Below are 24743 nucleotides of genomic sequence, written 5' to 3' on the forward strand. Positions count from 1 at the left end.
TTACGTTGGGTGAGTGCTGAGTGTTTGTATGTGTGTGCATGAGGGTGGGAATGCATGTTTGTGTCTGTGTGTGCCTGTTTGTCTGTGTCTATATGTCAGGTCGGGTCTTAGACTCCACCTCTCTGGGAACTCCCAGGCCCTCCAAGGCCTATCTCCCCTCACCACACTCCCTGCCGGTGACTGATGCCCTCAGAGGTCGGTGCATTGGTGGTTCTTGGTGTCCGGGGCTGGGCGCTCAGGTATGTACCAGCTCACTCCCGGTGGCTACTTGGCGGGGCCTGGTGCCTGTTGCTCGGTCAGGCCTCCTCCGGGGTGCGGGGGCCCTCGGGCCTCCGGCCTCTAGGTCTGCGGCTCGGTTCACTCTGGCACAGCTGGCTGCCGGCGGAGCCAACGGGCACGCCGGTGCAGCCCCCTCTAGCTTCTGCTCGGTGGCTACTGGGTGACGCCTCGTCTGGGGATCCTCAGCCCTTCCCATGAGGGTGGCACGGATGCCCCTCCGGTGGTCCTCCTTGGGCTCTCGCACTCTGGGGCCTCTGGATGTCTGGGGCCTGGATCTCCTCCATGCCTCCTTCATGCCCTGGGGGACGGGGCTATGGCTCGCTACATCCTCTTGCAGACCATTACATGTGGAAACCATTTGAATACAAGCGCGCTGATCCACACAGGTGTGCACACGGGTGTTCACTGCTCGTAGACTTAAATTACACCTTTCTTGGCTGCTACTTCAAAGCACATTGTGCGCTGTCTGTCCTGCGTGCTGCACAACAACATTGAATATTTAGTATTTACTGCTGTTTACACTTAGCTAGATTAATGCGATGGTGTTGTGTTTAGTATGTTGCTTTGGTTTTTTTTTTTTTTTTTGCTGTTTTCTATTCTTCTTCTCTCAACAGGTGATCCAGGAGATTTTTTTTTCTCCCCCCCTTTCTCACTGTCCCTCTCCCCTTCTGTTTTTCTTTTCCTTCCTCTTTCTCTCTCCCTTTTCTATCCCTCACTCATGTCTGTCCCGTCTGTAACATCTGAAAATAAAATATAATAAATAATAAAAACAAAGGTCGATCAAATGGACCAATGCGGCAATGCCACGATGATCCATTTGGCAAAGTAAATCCATTGGGTATCCTTGTTGGTCTTCAGACAACAATTCTGACGGCTAAAGAACCAAATGGGACAGGCAAAAAAAAAAAAAAAAAAACAAAGTTGAAAATATTAGAAGTCGAATTCAACTCTGCATTAGTTCAAACATCAAGAATGGTAAATAATCGCTCCTTCAGATCAAGTGTTTTAAGTTGATTTCTATGAACCCTGACAGTATGATAATAAACGTCTTAAACATTTGCTGTTCTGTGGTATGTTTCCCTCTGTGATTGTACACATCAGCTTTACTTGATTTGCAGTTGTTGGAAAAGGAAAGTTGCTCTTTAGTTAGTGAAGGAAACCATTCTGACTTTGAGTCTGGTTACTCTGTCAGCATCATCACTGAAAACTGAAAAATGGGTCTAGAAATGCAAGAGGTGATCATTTGAATCCTTTCGTTTCCTCAAGTTCTCCAAATCATCTGCACGCTGCTCTCAGAGTGAATCGAAGACTGCTGGGTCCCCGGTAGCTAAATTTGACTGCACAATCTGGCCGGAGCTTTTCTGAGTTTGCATGTTCTCCCAGTGTTTGAGTGGGATTTTTCCAGGTACTCCAGCTTCCTCCCACAGTCCAAAAACATGCAGTTAATGGGGTTAAGTTAATTGGTCATTGTAAATTGCCCATTGGTGTGAATATGAGTGTTGTTTGCCTGTGTGGTAGCCTGGCATCAGACTGGTGACCTGTCCAGAGTGTACCCCACCTCTTGCCCAATGACAGCTGGGATACGCTTCAGCTTGAAGGCCTGTGGTACAAAGCTGATTATTAGAGACTGAAGAATTAATTAATGGCAGGACTTCTTTGAGCAGTTTTGTAGGAATGGGGTCTGAAAGACACGTTGATGGTTTGGAGGAAGTAATTATTGAAGTTAACTCAGAAAGATCAACTGGAGGAAAAGAGTCTAAATGAACATCAATGGTGCTGAAAGTAGCTTGAGTTTGAGAATTATACCACAGAGTTAAATACTTCTGATCTGAGGCCTTAGTTTTCACAGGAGCTACAGTCGTACGTAGTGAGGAGGCAAAATTATTAACAAGATAATCGACCTCGTAGTGTTCAGGTAGCTGCTCTATGTTGGTACAGGGCATTGAAGATGATAACAATCTTCAATGTTAAAATCAGCCACAGTAATGATTTTATCTGAGCTGAGCACTCGATCAGATAAAAAGTCTGAGAGACAGAAGCTTTGTGTGAGGCCCAGGTGGGCGATAGACGATCACAAATAAGGCTGCGTTCACACTGCAGGGGAAAGCGCATCAAATCCGACTTCTTTGACCCTCTGCGACCCATCTATCCCATCATGGTGTGACGGTGTGAACGACACAAATCCGATATCTTCAAATCCGATCTGGGTCACTTTGGTATGTGGTGCTGAATCCGATACATATCTGATGTTTTAGAAAGCGACTGCTGTTTGACGGTCACGTCGCATTAAATCCGTCTTTTACGTCACCGACACAAGACAGACGCCAACTATCAGCGCCCGACATGGTGAACGCTTCTATCCAGTGAAACTGCTGGGAAGACAGCGTTGGAGAAACGTGAACATTTTCTTTGTACTGCATAATCTGCAGATTCTGACAGAAATCTGCAGCTAGAAGCAGCGCTCCTCTGAAACAGCAGTAAGGATCATTATTAGGACAAATGTAAATAACAAAACTTTATAACTTAAAGCAAAACTGGGAAACGTAAAGTCTGAAGTCTTTACATTAAGGCCATCAGTCACACATCCTGTTGCTCTGGGTCTAAACAGAGCGTCGTGTGTGACGTCTTCTTTTGAGCACGCGGCCGCTCTGAGCGTTCACACTAGAGCGCGTTTGCTGTCGCATTTTAATTGTCGTGTGAACGAGCAGACAAAAAAATCAGATTTGATCAAAAGATCTGAATTGAGCATCAAGACCTGCAGAGTGAACGTAGCCTAAGACTGTTTCTTGAGTTTTACAGTTAGGAATATGTCTCTGTCTACAATGTGCCGTCTCTCAAGACAGTCAAAACCCTTTAACTGGAACTTGATCAGTCAGGCTAGAATCAAAAGTACTGATGTCATCAGGACATTTCCACACTGAGCCAACACCTCTCTGTTACAGAGCTGAGGATGCCTTTGTGCCAAATATCTAGAATAAATATCTACATTTAACCTACAATGACAAAACCAACTCAAAGTGCTCTGACTAAATCGAGTTTGTGCGATTGTCTCTACATTGTGATTGATGAGACTACAAACCATTATACACATTTAACAATTAAATGATCTGACAAACACATTTGTTTCATTTTCTGCTCATTTTATTTCCAAATTAAGAAGCAAATTATGTGAGTAATTATGAAGATAATCACTGTGTCACTCTGTTTCTGAACAGCCTCCTCAAAGATCTACAAAAAGAAGCGAGGGCCCTAACGACACAGTTTCTCGGCCTGTCTTTCTGGGAACCTGTGGATCCATTTTGTGCCTTGTCCTCACTGGCAGATTGTTGCGTTTTGTTCTCACTGGCTGGAGAAACGCTTTTGTTACTTTCTAAACGTCTCAGCGCGTGACTGGAGCCGCTCGATGCTTTTAGCTCTGCTTTTAATAGCTCCACAACGGCTGCTACAAAAGTCGCGTCACCCTTTTCCATCGCAGACTGAAGCACGTATTTGGATCCAAATATGCAACACAGGTCTTTGTACATTATGATGTACAAGTTTTTTTACAGTTTTTAGAGGAGTCAAGTCTCCCCCAATCTTCTCTCTTATATCAGTCACTATCTGCTGAAAATTCAGCTTTAAATCAAATCAAATCAAATCACTTTTATTGTCACATCACATGTGCAGGTACATTGGTACAGCACATGTGAGTGAAATTCTTGTGTGCGAGCTTCACAAGCAACAGAGTTGTGCAAAATACAATAATGTAAACAAGCAAAATACAAGAATGGCTACATCTGAAACTAATAAATATATGTACAATATATAATAGTATATGCATTTCTGGATGTGTATACTAAATATTTTTCTACGTGTGTGTGTGTGTGTGTGTGTGTACACATATTTTACAAATTAAATAGAGTAAACAATAAATAAAATATATAAAATATACAGAGTTGAGACATGTGCAAAACAGTGGCATTTATATACAGTGTGGAGTGCATAGTGTTAAAGTTCTAGTAGTGAAGCTGAGGTGTCTATGACGTGTTCAGCAGTCTGATGGCCTGGTGGAAGAAGCTGTCTCTCAGTCTGCTGGTTCGGGACCGGATGCTGCAGAACCTCCTTCCTGATGGAAGCAGTCTGAACAGTTTATGGCTGGGGTGACTGGAGTCCTTGATGATCCTCCCCGCTTTCCTCAGGCAGCGCTTCCTGTAGATGTCTCGGAGGGAGGGAAGCTCACCTCCAATTATCCGTTCAGAGCACCGCACTACTCGCTGGAGAGCTTTGCAGTTGTAGGCGGTGCTGTTGCCGTACCAGGTGGTGATGCATCCAGTGAGGACGCTCTCAATGGCACAGTGATAGAAGGTCCTGAGGATGCGGGGGCTCATGCCGAATCTTTTCAGTCTCCTGAGAAAGAAGAGGCGCTGCTGTGCCTTCTTCACTGTTTTGTTTGTGTGTACTGACCACGTAAGATCCTCAGCCAGATGTACACCAAGGAACCGGAAGCTGCTCACTCTCTCCACAGCAGCGCCGTTGATGGTGATGGGGGTGTGTACTTCTCTGCACCTCCGGAAGTCCACTATCAACTCCTTTGTCTTTGCGACGTTGAGGGTGAGATGGTTGTCTTGACACCAGTGGGTCAGGGCGCTGACCTCCTCCCTGTAAGCCGTCTCATCACCATTGGTGATAAGACCCACCACTGTAGTGTCGTCCGCAAACTTCACAATGATGTTGGAGTTGTTAGTGGCTGTGCAGTCGTAGGTGTAGAGTGAGTACAGGAGAGGGCTCAGTACACACCCCTGTGGAGCACCAGTGTTCAGTGTGATGGGGGATGAGGTGATGCTGCCCAGTCTGACCACTTGGCGTCTGTCAGACAGGAAGCTAAGGATCCAGCTGCAGAGGGAGCTGCTCAGTCCTAGATCCTGCAGTTTCCTGTCCAGCTTCGAGGGAACGATGGTATTGAATGCTGAGCTGTAATCTACAAACAGCATTCTCACATACGTGTCTCTCTTCTCCAGGTGTGACAGGGCAGTATGTAGTGTCAGGGCTATGGCATCATCAGTGGACCTGTTGTGGCGGTATGCGAACTGTAGAGGGTCCAGTGAGTCGGGTAGTGCAGAGCAGATGAAGTCCCTGACCAGCTTCTCGAAGCATTTGCTTACGATGGGGGTCAGGGCTACAGGTCGCCAGTCGTTCAATGAGGAGATGGTGGAGGATTTGGGTACAGGGACGATGGTGGCCATTTTGAAGCAGGCTGGGAGTACAGACAGAGAGAAGGAAAGGTTGAAGATGTGTGTAAACACTCCAGCCAGCTGAGCCGCGCATGACTTGAGGACGCGGCCGGGAATCCCGTCCGGACCAGTAGCTTTGCGTGCGTTCACCTTCCTGAAGCACTTCCGCACATCCTCCTCAGACACAGTGTGCGCACTGACGTCATCCGCGGTGCGCACACTGTCCGGTCTCATGGTGTTCGCTGCGTCGAATCTAGCGTAGAATACGTTTAGATCCTCACACAGAGAGGCCGTGGTCTGCGGTGTGCTGGTTTTCCCTCTAAAGTCTGTGATCGTGTTTAGTCCCTGCCACATACTCCGAGGGTTGTCAAACTGTTGCTCCACCCTGTCCCTGTACTCACGTTTGGCTGCTTCCAGAGTTGGTAATGTGCGTGTTTGTAGTCCGATGTGTTCGCGGAGGCAAAGGCGGTGCTCTGTGCCGCGCGAACATCTCCGTTAATCCAGGGTTTTTGATTTGGGAAGGATTTAACTTTACAGCAGTTGTTTGTGTTTTCTCAGAAACGTGAGCGACTAAATTTGCAAGACACAAAGTGAGAAAGGTATCGGTCTCTGCGGGCGTAGGAAGCGCCCCAGACGAACACTGCGGGGCGTCGCTACATTTTTCTTCACTCTCTGAACTCTCACGGTCAAGATTTTGGACATCAGTGATTTGAAATGTATCACTGTTGCCCTCGCTACCCACATCTCCCTCACCTACACAAGCTGGAGTCTGTGTGCTTTTAAAAGTCTCTGCAGACTCTGGTTTAAAGTTGTCATCTTCCTCAGAGTTTGGCGAATCAACAATGCTGTAGCTGCGACTCTCACCATCTACAAAAGAGGGAGCTAAGGTCTTTGTAAAGTCCTTTAAAATGTTCGCTACACTGTGAACCATCCCAACAAAGTTTGTTGGGGATGTGGATCTATCTGATTGCAAGGATGTGGACCCTGTGATACGACTCAGGGCTGAGTTTACGTTCTTTGCAATCGACACTGAAAATAAAGTCAGTAGTTTGTCTGAGTCACAAGACCGCCGTTGCCCAAAACCCAAGACCCAACCGAAGCAGTAATGAAAGATGTTTCTGAGGCTGGCCTGAATATCATCCTCTGTCACCCTGCAGTAACTACACCCATCAAGCAGAGGTTCAACCTTCATCCTGAAAAGGGAGAGAAGAGAAACGTAGTCAGTCATTTTCCCACACTATCACTGTTTTGTCCAAATCTACAGGCGTCATTAAAAGAAACCACATGGACGACTTCACACGTGATGTAAACGAAGCAATGCTGTGTCCTCTGAAAAACCCCTCCGTCACCAGGATTACCCGATGAACCATCTCATGTAAAACGTCTAAGAAGAAGAAAGACTGAATGAAACTGTTTAATAAAGCAAGCTCTAGATTTACCGGTCAGCGGAGCTTTCTTTGTCTCCACGATCATGGTTATGTGGGCAGCATGAAACCTGTCGGCGTATGACTTTATACACTACGGTGCTAATGTGCCCTATGAGTGCTCGGCACATCTCGGTCAGCAGATCGACGACATCCGAGGAGACGTCATCGGTGGCTAATGCCGTCCACTGTCTGAAAGAAAAACATTGAGAATGGTTGAGCGAAACAAACCTGTAACCAGTGAATATGTCTGTGTATGCTGGTAACTGTCTCGCTGACTTTGAGCGTGTGACTTACCTGAGCGATAAATCGTCTAAATAGTTTCTGAGGCATCGTTCAATGTCTCCAAATCTGAACAGAGGCACGCTGAGATGACTGCACCTCGGTTCAGCACGTTCATCTAATGGGATCTAGAAAGAAGAGACAGATGTCAGGGAGCAGGCGTTACACATCCAAAATAATAAGAATTAGACCAGCAGCCAATGTAAGGTTTTTGTCACAGCTGCACAAACAGTATTGGTGCCTCATTTTGGATGTTTCTGTAACAGTTAGTCCACCAGTACCACTAAGCTTCTCACATATAATCATTGCAATTATTGCATTTTCAAAATGTCTAAAATATTGATGAGAGGTGTTCTGATCAATTTTTCAGAGCCCTACCACGTTCATGTTTCCACAATCTCGTCCGTGAATTCACGTTTTGGCGACAGCTTTGCACAAATGATCACTTTTTCCAATCTTTCACTCTCCGTCCTCACACTAGATCTGGATAGTTGTGTACTTTTGACCATCAGGAGACCTGACGTGACGTCAGTTCGAACGTTCAGCGCCTTTGGCCGTGGCGCATGCGCATGCTTCGCGTTGACTTCACGTGCAGCTTTTCTGTGTAGTTTTCATATAATGGCATAGCTACTGAGACACGCCCACCTGGCAGTACTGCGGTCTTTTGCGCTCCAGGCATCGTTTGAACGTCTTCGAGTGGAAGTTTAGCCGAAATGAAGGACAGTGTCTTTGCTATCGGATGCGCTAAGAAGCGTTTGTTTAGAGAAGGGCGCAGAGTATGGCACCAACATGTGAACACAGCTCTCCCAGCCCTGCTTTACAGCTCAGGTCACTAATTAGACAGTTAATGATGATTATGAGTCACCTCGTGAGCTAATGCTATTGGAGGATTTTAAGCATCCTTACCCGAGAGATGAATAATGTTCGTAAATGAACACAAGGTGACGTTAATGTCGAGTTGCGCCGTGCGAGGCTTGAGTCTGGTCGTGAGACCCCCTCACGTCCACATGATGGTGAATACTGTTATTAAAGGATCACCTTATTGCTGACTGCCTGGCACTGAAGCGTAAACAGCAAGCCTCATTACAACTGAAAGGGCCGGGATTGATTACGGCTGTAGAGCAGCGGTCCCCAACCTTCGTTGCTCCACTGACCGGTTTAACGTCAGACAGTATTTTCACGGTGTGGCGGATAAATGCAACAAAATAAAATGATACGACAAAAACGGTGGTATTTTGTAAATATAACAATAAACGCGAATTAACTGTGTAATTGTGTAACTTTATTAGCCAGTCAAGACTGAGAGTAACATCCTCCATAATGCGCTCTGGTCGCTATGGTAACGTGTAAACATTTTTTTCAAAATAAGACACACAACTACAACACGGGAAAGACCCAGGGAAACCGAGTTAATTATAAAAAACCCTGAAAACCATCAATTTCACACCCGAGCCTCAACTCTCACGGCCCGGTACCGGTCTGTGAGTCGTTTGGTACCGGGCCGTGGCCGGGGGTTAGGGACCGCTGCTGTAGAGAATAGATGAGTCCCTCCGTCTGATGGAAAACTATGACTGTCTGCGTCCTCCACATATAAAATAGATCATTATAAATATTTTTTATGAAGTCTTTGTAACAGAATTTCCTTTGAAGTGTTCAACTTTTTACAATAATGTCCATGAATCCTTTCTATATTTGTTCGTCCAGTCGTTCTTCTTTTCGTCCACTAGGAGGCAGTACAAATAAAGCACTGGAGCTCTGCCATCTGTCTGCCCTCCCTCACCCCAGCTCAGGGGTCTCAAACGAGCTGTGAACCACTGCTGGCTCTGTCATCTCATGTGAGGCCACACGTGGCAGCACTTCTGCTGTCATTGTGTTCGTATTTAACAAAACCAAAGTGCAGACATAAGTGTGCACATTAGTTTGTGAGTCTGTCAGTGAACTAACACTGACAATCCCTCTCATGTTTGTGTCTCTGCTCATGTTTATAGGCTCAAATTGTGGTCATAAATAGTTTGTACTTGTAAATCAGGATTTGTGTGTGTAAAAAAGATTTGTGTGTGGACTTAGCCAAACAATACATGTGAAACTCTGCACTCAAGTTTCAAGTTACAAGTACGAATTTTGACCCCATTTTTCTTCCTTTCAGCTGATTGGTCAATAATAATAATAATAATGGATTGGATTTATACAGCGCTTTTCAAGGCACCCAAAGCGCTTTACAATGCCACTATTCATTCATTCTCACATTCACACACTGGTGGAGGCAGCTACAGTTGTAGCCACAGCTGCCCTGGGGCAGACTGACAGAAGCGAGGCTGCCATATCGCGCCATCGGCCCCTCTGGCCAACACTAGTAGGCGGTAGGTGAAGTGTCTTGCCCAAGGACACAACGACCAGGACAGAGAGGCCAGGGATCGAACCGGCAACCTTCCGGTTACAGATGCGCTTCCCAACCCCCTGAGCCACGGTCGCCCCAGAATGTCATGTCAATCACAAATTTAACTGTCCAATCAGAGAACAGATGGGTTTGGCTGTCGGAGGGGCGCTTTTTTGAACTGCAGGTCCTTGAAGGGTCATACAGTTTGAAGCTGGAGGATCTCTATATAAATATCCGATAGAAGCTAGGTCCCCTAACTTTCAGTAGCTATTGAAAGGATAAAGTTGTGGTATATCCGTGGTTAGAAATACCATTATTATTTTAGGATTTGTTTAACACAAAGTCAGGGCTGACCCGGGACCATGGCTGTGAATCACAGTGCGCAGCATAAAGGTCGCTAAGTTGGCAGTGTTGCCAACTTAGCGACTTTGTCACTATATTTAGCGAGTTTTCAGACCCCCTTAGCGACTTTTTTTCTAAAAAGCGACTAGTGACAAATCTGGCGACTTTTTCTGGTGTTATTGGAGACTTATTTATAATGACTTTTTGACATGAAAGCGCGTATCGCTCCTACTCTCAACAAGCAGCGGTGCTGCCGTGGGCACCTCACCTGTGCCAAAGCGCTCACAGGCGGAGGATAGTCCTCACGCAGCTGCTATCAGGGTAGGAGATGTTCACATCTTTGCGTCCAAACTGCAAATGACTCGCGTATGAGTGAAGCCGCTGCTCCCGCACTGACTGTAACGCAGTCAGTTCTTCTTTAATGTTATGTTGTTTTGTGGATCACAAGGTTTAAAACTACTCATAAACACACACACACAGAGAAAGTAACTCCACCAGAGTGCCTATTTCGGGTCACTTTTGCCGGTCCAAGCCCGGATAAAGCTGCAGGGTTGGAATTGTGACATTAAAATAAAATTGCTAAAAATTTAATTTGTAGTTCTAAATAAATTTTAAATGCATTTAGGACATTTTTTACTCACTTTATGTCTCTTCCACGATTTTATTTCTCTCTCCAACAACGTAGGTTACAATTACATTAGCATGACCAATTATGCAAATTAGGCGATGACATCATTTGGCGACTTCTAGCGACTTTTAGGACAGCCAATAGCGATTTTCCTTACTGAGGAGTTGGCAACACTGCATCGGAAGCAGCATGTGCTGCTAATGCTAACTGCTAGCTAAAGGCCAAGGATCCAGAATTTGTTGCGCTGGCTGCTGAGCTCTGTGGGGTTTTGCGGCAGCTCTACCTGTACTAGATTCACCTGCTCCTTGTCGTTTCTATCTCTGACTTTATGTCCTCTACAAGAGTTTCTGTTTTTTTATCTTCAAATGTTCAATAAAAACGTATCGCTAATTCAAAATGAAGAAGGCTTTGTAACTATCCCCACTAGTGAAGACTGTGCCATTTCCACAACACTGCCCCCTCTCCCGAGGTCCGCAGCGCTGTTGAAAAGGCTCTGGAGGTCCCTGTATTAAGCACGTAAACCTGTGACACAAAAATCACCAAACTCGGACCACCACAGACTGTTTTCCTTCGTGGTGATGAAGGAAAACGCTGGGTTGGCATGTAAAAGGGCATTTATTCCCTCAGGACCTGAAGCTCCATAAAGCACCCCTCCAATAGCCAAACCCATCTGTTCTCTGATTGGATAGTTAAATTTGTGATTGACATGACATTGGCCAATCAGATGAAAGGAAGAAAAATAGGGTCAAAATTCGTACTTGTAACTTGAAACTTGAGTGCAGAGTTTCACACGTATTTTTTCACACAAATCTTTTTTACACACACAAATCTGATTTACAAGTACAAAATATTTATGACCACAATTTGAGCCCATACATGTTGCCTTCATATTTAATCATTTGAAGAACTTATTTTAACATTTAACTCAACAACAAACATAAAAGTCACTTCAACAGTCAAACTGCATTATATTTCTTTAAGTCTTTACGGGCCACAAGCGGGGCTGACGTGGGCCGCGCTGGCCCCCGGGCCGCAGGTTTGAGAACCCTGATGTAGCTGCTCTGTGCAGAGACACAAGCAGGTGGAGTTCAGCCGGAGAAATATCACTGCAGAACTTTACACATTATTTGATGATATTTTCTGTTATAATATGTGTATTTCAACCCTTTTCATGTATTACATGAGCTGCATTTAAATGTTTTTTTTTTAGCAATTTAATGAAAACAACGCTTAAACTGAAACAGGCTGTTTTACAGCTGATCAAAAGTTTAGGAGCACACCTTGGAAAAAACCCTTAAATTCCCCAAAACAGAAATCATGCATGAAGGGCATCTACTGTCTAGCTCTCCCAGAATTCATAGCGCAGCCCAGCTCAGTTTCCAACAATGGCGGCAGCTAGTTAGTTTTAATATTACTCTTATTATTCTTTCTGGGTCACAAAATAAACGTTTAACATATTTTCAGGGAGAATGTAGCTGTGTAAACCTCAAATATCTGCTCAGTTTATCAAGACACCACATACTTTCAAAAGCGCTTTTCGGAGACGTCTGTTACCCACTAGCTCGATAGCTAGCAGGGGGCTAGGTCACTAGAGCCGTGAGAACACCGGACTCCCGGCCAATCGTTTTCAAACCCACTGCTGTCTTTCACTACTCAGGTTAAACATGATATATGAGTCACTTAGATAACTTAAAAATGTTGTTGTTTGGCTTTTTTCAGTATTTTATTTGTTCCTGAGTAAATCGGTTTGGCTGAGATTAAAGTTTTTACACAGCTGAATAAACGTCAAGCAGACAGCTGATCATCAGAAGTGTGAGATGCTCGAGAATTTACTCCGGTGTCCTGTTATATTTTAGATAGAAGGAGTTTATTAAACTTCACCGAAACAATCTGCAAGTTTCATTAAACTTTAATAAACTATCATCTTGTCTTTATTTTTAGTTAGCACCTTAAACACTTAAAGCTGTCAGCTAATGATAGTTATATGAGAGCAGATGCTGCTGGTGCAATAAGCTGTACCTGTACGTCCAATGGATGATGATCTGATTAGTCGACTATCAAAATAATGGTTTGTGGCAGCCCTAATACACACACACACACACACACACACACACACACACACACACACACACACACACACACACACACACACACACACACACACACACACTGTGTACAGTATGTCATCATTCGTTGACATTTCATGTGTGGTGATGTAAAAATGACTTTGAAACAGCTGCAGAGTTTTTAAATCTCAGTTCCAGTAATTTGATCATGTTGATGTTGTGCACACAACAAACTTCAGTTTGTTGGCTTAACAAATGGCACAAGTACAGCTGACATAGTTTTGCTTTCAAAATCAGGATATTTTACTGCTTATATTTCCAGTCTTCTACCGTCTGCTGCACTGCACGTGGTGCTTCAGATATCTGCTTTATCATCTGTTTATTCTGCTAGTAGTTTGTTTGAATTGTGAAATTAATTTCCTGATACATTTTAGCTTTAAATGAAAGTCAGTAAAGTCACCTCAGAGTCCTCAGAGAGAGTTTACAGTCACGGCAAAACTGAAATATTTCCTGAAGCCAGGAATGTTTGTCGTTATCATGATGATGTCTTTCTAACTGGGTTCTTGCCCTCTGTGTGCCTCGGCTCCGCTGTGTCCAGAGACAACAAAAAATCCAGAGGGACCGGCTGATGAATGATTTCTCAGCCGCTCTCAATAACTTCCAAGCAGTCCAGAGGCGCGCGGCCGAGAAGGAGAAGGAGTCGGTGGCCCGAGCGAGAGCTGGGTCTCGCCTGTCGGTAAGTGTGACACAGCCGTCATTTTAAATTTCAGTTATCATCAGAATAAATACCCGCTACCTCGATTTACAAACATGTGACCTGATGGTTCTGGAGAAGTGTTGCAGTGCATCCACTTTATGAATCATATGAATGCTGTAAGACTGTAGACTGTCTGAGAACAAGTGAATCCAGCCAATATCACAAACGTGGCCTTACAGACAGCTCTGCAAATATGGGAACACGGTACACGCAGTGGGAATAATGGGTCAGTTGCAACTGTGGCTGATAGTTTTCCATGCATTCATGTTTAGCCTCAGTTTGTAGCTGTAGCTCCACTGCTTTGCTGAACTTTGTTATTCATCACGCCACAAAGGATATTAGAGCTGCCTTACCACAAGCAGGTGACTGACAGGATACCCAGACAGAGCAGCATGCTGGGATGTTGCAACATTTGGATGGCATGGTCTGAACTTTGGTTCAGGCTCCTCCAAGAGCCACGTCGTCAGGCCAGGACTCTGCAGTCTATGCACACCTACAGGCCAGTGGACTCTTTCAATGATGAGGATGTAACATCCTGGACAGGGAGGAACGCTGGTTTGAGGGCGGAGTCAAGGAGGCCATTTACGTGTAAAGGGAAAGACCATCTCTGAATGGAGGAGGGGCCTAAGGGTGCATCTGTCACCATCTTACAATGCTGTGATTGCAGCCATTCCCCAGCTCTCTGTGACCGGGACTCATGGCCACTGATCAGAGGTTGTTGATCAATGAGAGTTTGCATAATTAAGATTAAGGAACTGACCTCCCAGCCCATTGTTCCTTCAGTGGGCTGGTTTCAGTCATTGTGCAGATGTCCTGTTTAAAGGTTGGAAACCTGCAGTCAGCTGAGACTGAAGACGTCACCTGGATGAGTGACGAAACGTTTCTCCCAGTGAAAATGTCCTGATGAACAGAATCAAGAAAGCTCCAAAACGCATTTAAATAAATAAATACTAAACCCCTGTTTTTAGCTGGCACACTGGACTTCTCTGAGAATTCTGACATTAATCAAGCGTAACATGAAACCACTTGAAACTAATTTGTCTGCAGAGAAATGCAGTAAATACTGTAATTTGGCATATTAATAAAGTTTTTTATTGGTACCTGCCGATATTTGCCTCCAACCATTTAAAAAAGCGATTTCTTCTTCTTTGTGCCTCCTGCATATGGTAGTAACACTCACCACTGCTGGTTTATGTGTTGGACTGGTCAAACATCGTGTTGATCATGATCGGGATTAGCACGGTGTAATGTCACTTCCTGTCCACTAGATGGAATCATCTCTCCTACAAGTCGTTGGTCACATATGTTGAAATGTTCAGAGCTTTAATAAATTTAATTTCATTATGAATTTTATTTATATTTTCTCAGACTATATGCAGTACCACTGTACTTTATATAAAACTGTATAAAACAAAATAAATAGGAAGATATAAAAAGTGCCAATCATTATTGAAGATGTAAAAACAAAAAGATCGCAAGACTGGCAAAAGTGACACAAATAATATTTAAAAACAAACAAACGTGTCTTTATTCTGCACGAGTCCTAAAGAGTCAGCACAACATTACTGTGACTTACAGTAAAAGGTAAAGAGCATTTTCCACCTGTGGAAGAATAAAATAACAGCAGGAGAAAAAAACAATAAAAAATAATTATTGATTTTGATGTGATCTCTCTCAAAGACCAAGGAGGTTATTGTATTAGAACACAGACAAAGCTCACAGATACCAGTGGCTGTATGGACCCCTCACAGTGCTCTGTACTGCAAACATGTAAAAACAACATCACAGTCAGCACACGTCATTCTCTGGACTCGCAACAAAAATCTCTTTAGGCCATCGTGAAACAAGTATTCACATTATATAAGTAAACGTTTGACTCAAAGTACTAAAAAAATATAAATGTAAGTATAACGATGAACATGTACACCAATCAGGAATAACGTTATGACCACCTGCCAAATATTGTGTTGCTGCCAAAACAGCCCTGACCAATCAGGGACGGACACCACTGAAGTCCATGCCCTGGTAATAAGATGTGCCAGAGTGTCTGCACCAAGATGTTAGCAGCAGCAAACTCTTTACATCCTGTAAGCTGTGAAGAACAGCCTGGTTGTCCAACACATTCCACACATGCTTGATTGAATTGATATCTGGGAGGTCTGGAGGCCACATCAACCCTTAAAATGCACCGTCGTGCTCCTGCAACCATTCCTAAACCACCTTTGTTCTGTGGCAGGGTGCATTATCCTTTATTTATTGACGCAAGCTCTGACTAAAGATCATTCAGGGAGTAATAATGAGAAGATGAAGCTGTCAGCTGTGGCTCAGAGGCAAAGCTAGGTGTCTACCAAAGATTTGATCCTCCAGCCTGCATATCAGTGTCTCCTTTTTTTCCCTTTTTAAAAACCCTGTCCTGTCTGGCAGCTTTGCAGTCAGAATTGTGATCTGGATGCATAGTGGTACATTTTTTATCTGTCTCTGTATTCTTTTTGTGTTACTTCAGATATTACAGTAGTATGATGAAGGCAAGAGGCCAAAACAAAACCAACATACAGCACCTGAAACACACGCACAGATGCAAAAATCAAAAATCTTCCTGTAAGGTGTGAGTGTGTGTGTGTGTGTGGTGTGTGTGTGTGTGTGTGTGGGTGTGTGTGTGAGTGTGTGTGTGTCTGTGTCTGTGTCTGTGTGTGTCTGTGTCTGTGTGTGAGTGTGTGTGTCTGTGTGAGTGTGTGTGTGTGTCTGTGTCTGTGTGTGTGAGTGTGTGTGTGTGAGTGTGTGGTGTGTGTGTGTGTGTGTGTGTGTGTGTGTGTGTGAGTGTGTGTGTGTCTGTGTCTGTGTGTGTGTGTGTGTGTTGAGTGTGTGTGTGTGTGTGAGTGTCTGTGTGTCTGTGTCTGTGTGAGTGTGTGTGTGTGTGTGTGTGTGTGTGTCTGTGTGAGTGTGTGTGTGTGTCTGTGTCTGTGTGTGTGGTGTGTGTGTGTCTGTGTGTGTGTGTGTGTGGTGTGTGTGTGTGTGTGTGTGTGAGGTGGTGGTGTGTGTGTGTGTGTGTGTGTGTGTGTGTGTGAGTGTGTGTGTGTGTCTGTGTGTGTGTGTGTGTGTGTGTGTGTGTGTGTGTGTGTGTGTGTGTGTGTGTGTGTGTGTGTGTGTGTGTGTGTGTGTGTGTGTGTGTGTGTGTGTGTGTGTAAGAATGCCTGTGTCTTTGTCACCAGTGTACTTGATAATGAGAGATAATGAGAGAAGCTGCAGCGACGACCCCAGAAGCCCGGGGGCAGACATCTCGGCAACATTTGCGCTCCCACCCCAGCAGGAGCAGCAGGGAGGCCCTGGCTGGGGTGCCAAAGGGTGGAGGTTCCAGAGGAAACAGGCGGTCGACCCCACGTATCACTGATCCCTCAGCTAGAGTGTGACAGTGAGAACGGTGCTTAAAGGCACAGAATAAAACACTCTGTGAATGTGGATTGCTGCAGAGTGTTCAGCCAGAGTAGACAAAGCACTTTATGACTACATTTACTACAGTTTATAGCTGAATTATGGATGAATCTGCTCATTATTTTCCTTCATTGATCAATTGATGATGAAGGGTGAAAAACCCTATCAATAGTCCACTAAATGATTATCAATGTGTTTTTTTGTCAATCACTCAACAGATTAATAATAATAATAACTTTATTTGTATAGATATTTTTTAAGTAGACATCCAGACACATAATCAACGTTCATTTCAAAGATTAAGGCTAACATATGAAAGTTAGCTTTCAGCAGTTGTTTGAAACAATAAACAGAAAGCCAAACTGTTGGACAGTTTGGGCGACACAACCTCAAAAGCACGATCACCTCTGGCTTTAAAATCAGAGTAGCGGTGATAAGATCTTCGGAGCTTTGCTGTATAAACACAAGTCTGTCCATGTACAGCCTCATATGTTAATAACAGGATTTTTAGGTGGATTCTGGGTTTTGCTGGAAGCCAGTGAAGGGATGCAAGAACAGGTGTGATATGTGTGATATGTGTCCTTGGTGCTGCGCTCTGCACTAGCTGGAGACGAGCTACAGAGGACTGAGAGGTCCACGTCAAGGCGAGTTACAAAAGAAAGGCGGGAGAAAATTAAAGTGTGAACGTTGCACACAGTGACTGCAAAGTTTTGATATTTCTGAAGTGATGGAAACAAGACTGGCTGAACTTGAGTTTCAAAATTCAGATGTTGGTCAAAAAAGAGTCCAAGTTTTTTAAACAGATAATTAGGTGAGTAATGGCTGTGCTTGTAGTTTAAGACGATCTTTACCTGATTTGTCTGCAAAAATCTCGCAGACAAATAGTTTGAGAAGAAGAATAATGTGGAAGGCCTCAAAAGTACTACACCTAAAAATATCAACTCTGTTGAGACTGAGATGTGTTGAACAATAACAGATCACGTGTGAAGAGAAGAACAGCGTAATAAGACACCAGGACGTGGAAGATTGGCACATGCTGAAACTCCGTGTAGCTGACTGACACTACCTGCAGAGAACAAAGACGAAGCTAATGAGCTGTGGCTGCCAGCTGAAGGAAATTCCCCTGTGAGGTCCGACCCACGAGTTATGATGACCCTCGGCAGTCAGGGATCATTATGTATTTTAAATGTAATTAACGGCAATAAGTTTATTATGTGCATAGACATGAAACACACAAACGTGCTTTGATAGTCCTTAAGTATACTCAGAGCCATCGGTCCTCATGGATTAACTAATAACTCTTCACTGTGCTGTCACATAAATGCAGGATTACCAAGCAGTGGAGCTGATGGTCTTAAGCTAGTCCACATTCTGATGTTCTGCTAATGTGGACTCGGACTACAAAGGTTTATCAAAGCGTTACAGAGTCCCAGGACTATGCTTTCATCTTTAGAGCATTTGATCCAAAAATCTAATCCATCACCTGGTGAAGCTCTTAACTCGGTGCTGAGGTGTTTAATCTGTAACATCTCATTTTTGGATGGTAACCTTTGAAGTATCCAGCACCTCTGTGAGCGCGCCCACGAGTCCAGGACAGCACAGAGAGGAGAGTGTTAGTGCAGCGTTATAGGTGCACCCGAACGGCTCCCTGTGACTCACACCTCCGCTACTTGTTGAGGGACGCTGCTGCTGTCACACGAAGCACCCGTGCGCACCTTTATTTTCAAATCCGCGTGCATGCGCGCGCGCGCGCAGCAGGGCTGCTTCCTGCTCACTTCGCGGTGCTGGTGCATGGAGGCGGCTGGGCTGGGCTCTGCTCGGCTTGTGTCCGGCGGAGTTGACGGAGTCAGCGCGGTGTCCCTGCTGCGGATATGTGGGAACGGGTTTAGGGCTGGGCTCGATTCAGCCCTTAACCTTATTCGGAGTCATGCGGACGTTGGGTGTCTTCAAACTACCACCGAGCTGCAACAGGAACTCCGAAATCCAGGCAAGTTCACAGAAGTGTCGGAGTGTGTGAGTGTGAGATTGTGTGTCTGTGGTGGTGCAGTCGGAGCAGCTGGGTGACATGAACTCTTTCATTCTGTGGGTCGGTAACGGTGCCGTGAGCTGCTGTGTTGTCGGAGAGGAATGCAGCAGCTCGGTCATCAGACACATTCCATGTCTGTACAGTGTCAGTGCAGATAGTCCGGCACGGCACGGCACGACAGTGCATGGCTATCCGTAGTTGAGGGACGCCTTATCCCAGTCAGTTGATAATGCTGTGCTGATTTTCACCACAGCATTCTTGCAGCTGCTTCATTTCCCTCCGTCTGGGCTCCACGGGCTCAACAAGCTGCTGCATTTGACTGACACGGTTCCACCCGTGTGCACCAGCGAACGCTTTCGCATTTGTTCATTTTCGTCATGTATCACAACTTGTGGCTTCTCGGGAATTGAATTGATCCAGACCAGCTTCCTCTGCCGGCTGTAAACTGCAGATGCACCGTATGACTGGGTCAATGACACACTGAGTGCGGGCTTCCAGAGCCACACTGTAGAGAAAGTCCTTTCCAGCAGACGCTGCGCTCCTGTCTGTGTCATTCCTGCGTAATTACATGACCACAGGGTAATCGGAGTTCAGCGCATCATCCGGATCAGGCGTGCATTTACCGTCATGTGCAACCATGCAGCATATCACACCCTCACCGACACAAACTTGTGCCACAGCTGCTGAATGCAGTCTGCTGCTTCTCTCATTTTTGTTACTGCAGCGTTAATCCCACGGCAGAGGGGGATACAGATGTGTGTGTGTGTGTGTGTGTGTGTGTACTGGTCAGCACATTTATTTAATACATGGAGATTTAACGACATTTGGTTATCACATGACCAGGGGATAGCTGTGATGTCATCAATTGATCACTAAGATAAAATGATCTGTTCAAACTTTTAATGTTTGATCTTATAAACAGAAATCTACCAGTGACGTGTGTAATATTTACCCTGTGTGAAATCAAAGGCCCGGCCTGACGTCAGCCACTAACTCGTGGCACTGGATGTTTTTGTGTTGCCTTCTGAATGTCGTCCTCATGATTAACTTCTTCACGACTTCCTGTGTCTGTGGCCTCGGATGAAATGGTGACATGACTTTTTTCCATAGTCAGATTCTTTAACACTGACAGCCTGCTTACATCTCACATTAAGGCGCCTGTACTGATAAAATACTTTCCTGATTGTTTGCATGAATGAATTCATTGCTTTTTCATGTAGGACGCTATTGTAGGGATTGTTGATATAATATCTAATATATAATACAGTTGTTAAAGAATTTAATATCACTGGGAAGTTCACTTGAACATGACAGTATCATTGGGCACAGAAATGTGTGTTTAATGCATGTACTTTTTATTACTACACACAGGCTCTTCTTCGTGAACAGAAAGGTTTTGGGTCCTGCTGATATCCACCCTTTCCTCACATTTTCCCAGCAGGCAGTAGTCAGTCTATCGTAGATGCCTCATCTGAGCTTTTATGATAAAATCAGCTGCCTGATAAAACAAGTTCAATGAGAACACTGAGACTGATGTCGGACATTAATGTTTCTGTAAAACGTAAACAACAAGCTGGTTCGCTCTATTTTATGTTTTATATACAAGTCTTTCCACAAAAAGCTGGATGTTGTCTGATGAACCCATATTTTATTCACAATAAAACATATTTAACGTGTTTAAGAGGTCAAGAAAGATGAAAAACCCAAGGAAACGTATCAACAGACAATAGGCAGGTCAGTGCTTAAGTAAAAAGAATTTGCAGTACAAACACGAGACGTGCAGTGTTTTCAGAACTGTAGCAATAACGTACTTAATGATGGGTTAAGGTACCCACTCTTATACTTGATTAAGAGCAGGCACCCTCATATGTCTTTAAGATTTAGAGCTGAGTGCATTATTACTTTGTGTATTTGGCACTCTTCTTAAGCATTCACAGAAGGACAAAGGGAACATTTTACGCTCTTTGGTGCATGCTGCAGTCACTGCGACTGGCTTTTCCATTTCACTTTTCTTTGTTCATTACTGTACAGGAACTTAGGAAGAACAGCAAATATGTGAGTGCTTCTGTACTTTTGTTTGTACCTCATTTAATTTACAAGCTCTCCACAGATGTGGACGTTTGAAGGTTTTGGTGATTAACTCTGGGGAAAAACACACTGTCAGTGGCCAATAATAAATAACTACAGTGAGCTCTGGCAGGTCTAAACATATGAATAAGTAAATACTAAAACTGAAAAATACTCCCATTACAAAATATTTTTGAAGGCCTCTTCAAATATTATTCATTTCAAACATTTGCCCCCGTGTCTGTCCTCAGGCTGCCATCTCTGGTTTTCTTGTGCAGTGATAACATGAAGGTTTAGATTAGCATTAATTTTGGCATTAGCCTTTGTAGCCCGAGGACTGAGAGCGTGACAAAGGTGGGTTAGTGGTGTGTATCACTGTCTGCTGCAGTTTAACAGTATCACCAGGGAGATCCAGACCGAGCTTCACTCAGACAGCCACAATGAATGTGTTCACTGTCACCTCAGCCACCATGAAAAAGTTCATCTCTGTACTGTGAACATAGTTGCAGGCATTGCATGTGTTTGAATGAACAGAGACATTAACTCTTTACATTTCCTCCTTCCTAAAGCACTCTGACGGGTTGTGACTCAGACCAAGAGCTCTGGACTAAACTGTGCCATGAAGACCAAGAAATCTCAAGCAGTTAGGCCAAGCTCACCTGCCTGCCAACCAAAGTCTCGCTTCACCTTACGAAGTAGAAAGAAGAAGGAGAGGTTGATCCGAGGCAAGCTTCGCATCCGCTCCATGCCTGGAGCGTTCCTAGTGCTTGGCGTGGTTGTGGTGGTTGTTGGCACTGCTCTGGCTGTGGCAGGATACTGGCCCTATCAGATATCAAGGTCGTCCATCCTGGGAGCTGCAGATGGGGAAAGCGCCTCTGAATCACAGACTTCCGGCTGGAGTCTGGGACCCAAGGGCTTCCTGTCCACAGCCAGTCTCATTCACAGTGAGAGGATGAAGCTGTTGGGACCAGTCATCATGGGGGTGGGTCTCTTCATCCTCATATGTGCCAACACTGTCCTGTACGAAAACAGGGACAGAGAGACTCAGATGCTGCTGGCCCAGATGCGCAGTGTTATCTGCTCCGTGTCTGCGGCTGTGCCTTCAGCTGACCTTAAAGAAATAGCAGCAGCCAATTCGATGGCCAAACACTACCAGTGGGTTAGCAGTCTACCAGCTGCCCATCTCAACATTCTCTGTCTGCAGCAGCTGGCCACCTCTGAGCCCCTGCTCCAGAGCAGAAGCACCGTAGACCAGGGGCACAGCATGGAGGGTTTCTACCAGCAAGCTGTTCTTCCGATGGAAGGCCTCCACCACCAGGAGTCAAAGCCTCCGTGTTCCGCCAAAGCTTCCCTCTCCAGCTCATGCAATTCCAGTCAGACTGACTTTAATGCACAGCTGGGTGCTAAATGTGAAGAGAGAGCCAGCTGCAGTTCACACACTGGCCCACTTGTTAAGACCAATGTGTGCCTGGTATCTGCAGGCTCCATGTCCACCTTAGGGGTGGATGAAGTTGATGGCCCAGCTGCTCAACCAAGGCGCTGCCACAGTATGAGCTACAGGACTAACCCTTACACAACGCGAACTGGTAGGTGTATGGAGAGAGAGCACATTCAGGCAAATCAGCTTGAAGTCACTCGTATGGAGGCGAGCTCACAGGTTTGTGTAAACGTTCTTGGACAGGTTGCTGATTCTGCAGAGCAGACTCACCAAAGCTGGCCTCGGCTAGATCTGGGCAACGGCAGACGATACCTGAAACTGGAGAACAAAGAAGACTCGGTGGAAAAACTGCTGGACCAGTTGGAGCACCAGTGCTCTCAGGGGGATACAAGTTTTGGATCTGGGCCTTTCCAGTGATGGCTGCAAACCCAGAATGGAATAATTATATCTCGATTTGATTTTAGTTTTCACTTCTGTGCAGGGCAGAGAATAACCGAGCCCAGGAATATTTGGAGTACGGCATTTCTATGAGCTCTTTCCCAAGCTTCAGTGGAGTATTGATACACAGCGTTTGCTTGGCTGGATGTGGCAGATGTTTTCTATCATTCAAGGAGATCAACAATATACATCCCCTACACTGATGCAGCTGAGGGGATCACAGTGTTTACTTCTGCTGTTTGGGTTGGCAGCATTGCAATAAATCAACTTGTATGTTGCCAAAATGTGTTTGCCTGTTTCTGGAACACAGCATGCACACAGTAAAAGGAGAGAGAGCAGGAAGAGAGACTGTTTACACTGTGCAGTCAGTTCAGAACCAAACTACTCGGACTCCGGAGTCCATAAAGAGAAATGCAACCAGTGTATGAACATGGGACTTTTTTCCCTATTCCAAATGCAATGCATGACAGTGATGTACAATATGCAATATGTTGCATCTCAATTCTTATGCAAGTGATGTCATTGTTGGTTTTATATGCATAAGTAGTAACAAATGGTTATTCTGATTTAAAACAACTTGGATCTTATTCTCGTGTGTGTGTGTGTGTGTGTGTGTGTGTGTGTGTGTGTGTGTGTAGATAGGTGTATACCCATTTTCCTACAGAATCGGTCATGATAACATTGTACCAAACATCAGAAGACCAGCAGTGTCAGCCTGTACTTCATGTTTGCTGTTCTAGTGTGTTACATTAAGCACATCACTCATAGCTTCAAAATGGACCTTTAATGGTAAAAACTGCAACAAAGAGCCAACACCCGATCCTGCAGCTGATGACTGTTGACTAATTTTCTGTTATTTTAGCTACTCCATAAAATGCAAAACATAACATTTTAATTACATGTGTCTTCATTAAGGTTTGATGTCTCGTTATTTACCTTTTAGAGCTGTTCACAAACATTTAATAGTGGTTTATAACCCACGTTAATCCACATTAACATTTAGCAATGGCTGCTTGGGACTATAAGATATTTGTTAAATGATTGTGTATGAAAGCAAAGTGCTACTAATTTAGTAACTAGTCTGTCTGATCATTTGGTTAGTGTTTTTGTCATGACTAAAAATGGTGACCAAACCTATGACAATAAGATCCAAGTTAACAAAAAGATTATTGAAGGAAGAATTGTTTGTTGTGCTTCTCCTGGTGAATGCAGTATCATCTTGTAATGAATACAGGGATGCCCCCTTCTTCTGGTGTCCAGTCGACTCTTTCATAGTGTGCCCAGTATTTATGAGGAGGGTGACCAAGTCCCCACACATCTTCCACTCTCGTCACATCATCCTTTGATCAATGGACTGAATGGATTGTACGGAAAAGGCAACCCTGCGACTCCACTTAGATTTAGTAAGGTTGCTGTTACTGCATGCAGCTGGGTGTGTGTCATAGAGGAAGAAGATGATGAATTGCAGTCTCCTGGGCGCTCCTTATGTGCAGATGTGCAGGGGCCATCGCTCCATGTTCCTTTGAATCAACACTACTCTGCTTTTCTTTTTGTCTGTGCTGCCTGTTCTGTATGCCACATGTATCTACATGCATACCAAGCAATATGTGCAGAACAACCACTGACTGCCTTGCCCTGTGCTGGACACCAAATTATATAACATTACCATTCCCGTGTTACAAATATAAGGCAAAGCAAAAGTAACATCTTTGCTGTCATCTCATTTATGCACACTGTCCTCTCTACACATATCACTGACAATCCCATTCTTCACAGGAGACCTTGTATATTAAAAACATAGAACTGGGATCTGGACTTTCGCATCCCTCCCGAAATCCTCCAGTTGCAATTATCCTCAGCAAAGCCTGATGTATAGCTCCATATCCCTCCCCTCTCCTTAGCTTTTATTGTTCCTTCAGGGCAGGTATGCAGTCCCTCATGATCTCCTCTTATTTAATTGGTCGTTTACAAGATGGCCTC

General features: G+C 44.6%; 2 protein-coding genes across 4 annotated transcripts; one reads left to right on the forward strand and one right to left on the reverse strand.

The window, feature by feature from the left end:
• Positions 1-2965: 2965 nt before the first annotated feature.
• On the reverse strand, positions 2966-8484 carry LOC120723180. Of its 3 annotated transcripts, none has more exons than XM_040014520.1 (5): positions 8102-8484; positions 7211-7323; positions 6929-7105; positions 6019-6682; positions 2966-3894 (listed from the first exon to the last, which is right to left on the reverse strand). In XM_040014520.1, exons 3-5 carry the CDS (start codon positions 7042-7044, stop codon positions 3736-3738), a joined length of 939 nt encoding a protein of 312 aa, XP_039870454.1. In that variant the 5' UTR covers positions 7045-7105; positions 7211-7323; positions 8102-8484; the 3' UTR covers positions 2966-3735. The 3 variants fall into 3 exon arrangements, with proteins under 3 accessions (XP_039870454.1, XP_039870453.1, XP_039870455.1); XM_040014519.1 differs by having other exon boundaries at positions 7574-8484; XM_040014521.1 differs by lacking the exons at positions 2966-3894; positions 6019-6682 and having other exon boundaries at positions 6911-7105; positions 7574-8484.
• A 10088-nt stretch (positions 8485-18572) lies between these two features.
• On the forward strand, positions 18573-24467 carry tmem200b (transmembrane protein 200B). Its single transcript, XM_040014518.1, has 2 exons — positions 18573-18781; positions 21457-24467. The coding sequence occupies exon 2, from the start codon at positions 21507-21509 to the stop codon at positions 22740-22742; it is 1236 nt and encodes a 411-aa protein (XP_039870452.1). The 5' UTR covers positions 18573-18781; positions 21457-21506; the 3' UTR covers positions 22743-24467.
• The last annotated feature ends 276 nt before the right edge of the window (positions 24468-24743 follow it).

Source organism: Simochromis diagramma, unplaced genomic scaffold (genome assembly GCF_900408965.1).
Source record: "Simochromis diagramma unplaced genomic scaffold, fSimDia1.1 OVJJ01000251.1, whole genome shotgun sequence".
Classification (NCBI taxonomy): domain Eukaryota; kingdom Metazoa; phylum Chordata; class Actinopteri; order Cichliformes; family Cichlidae; genus Simochromis; species Simochromis diagramma.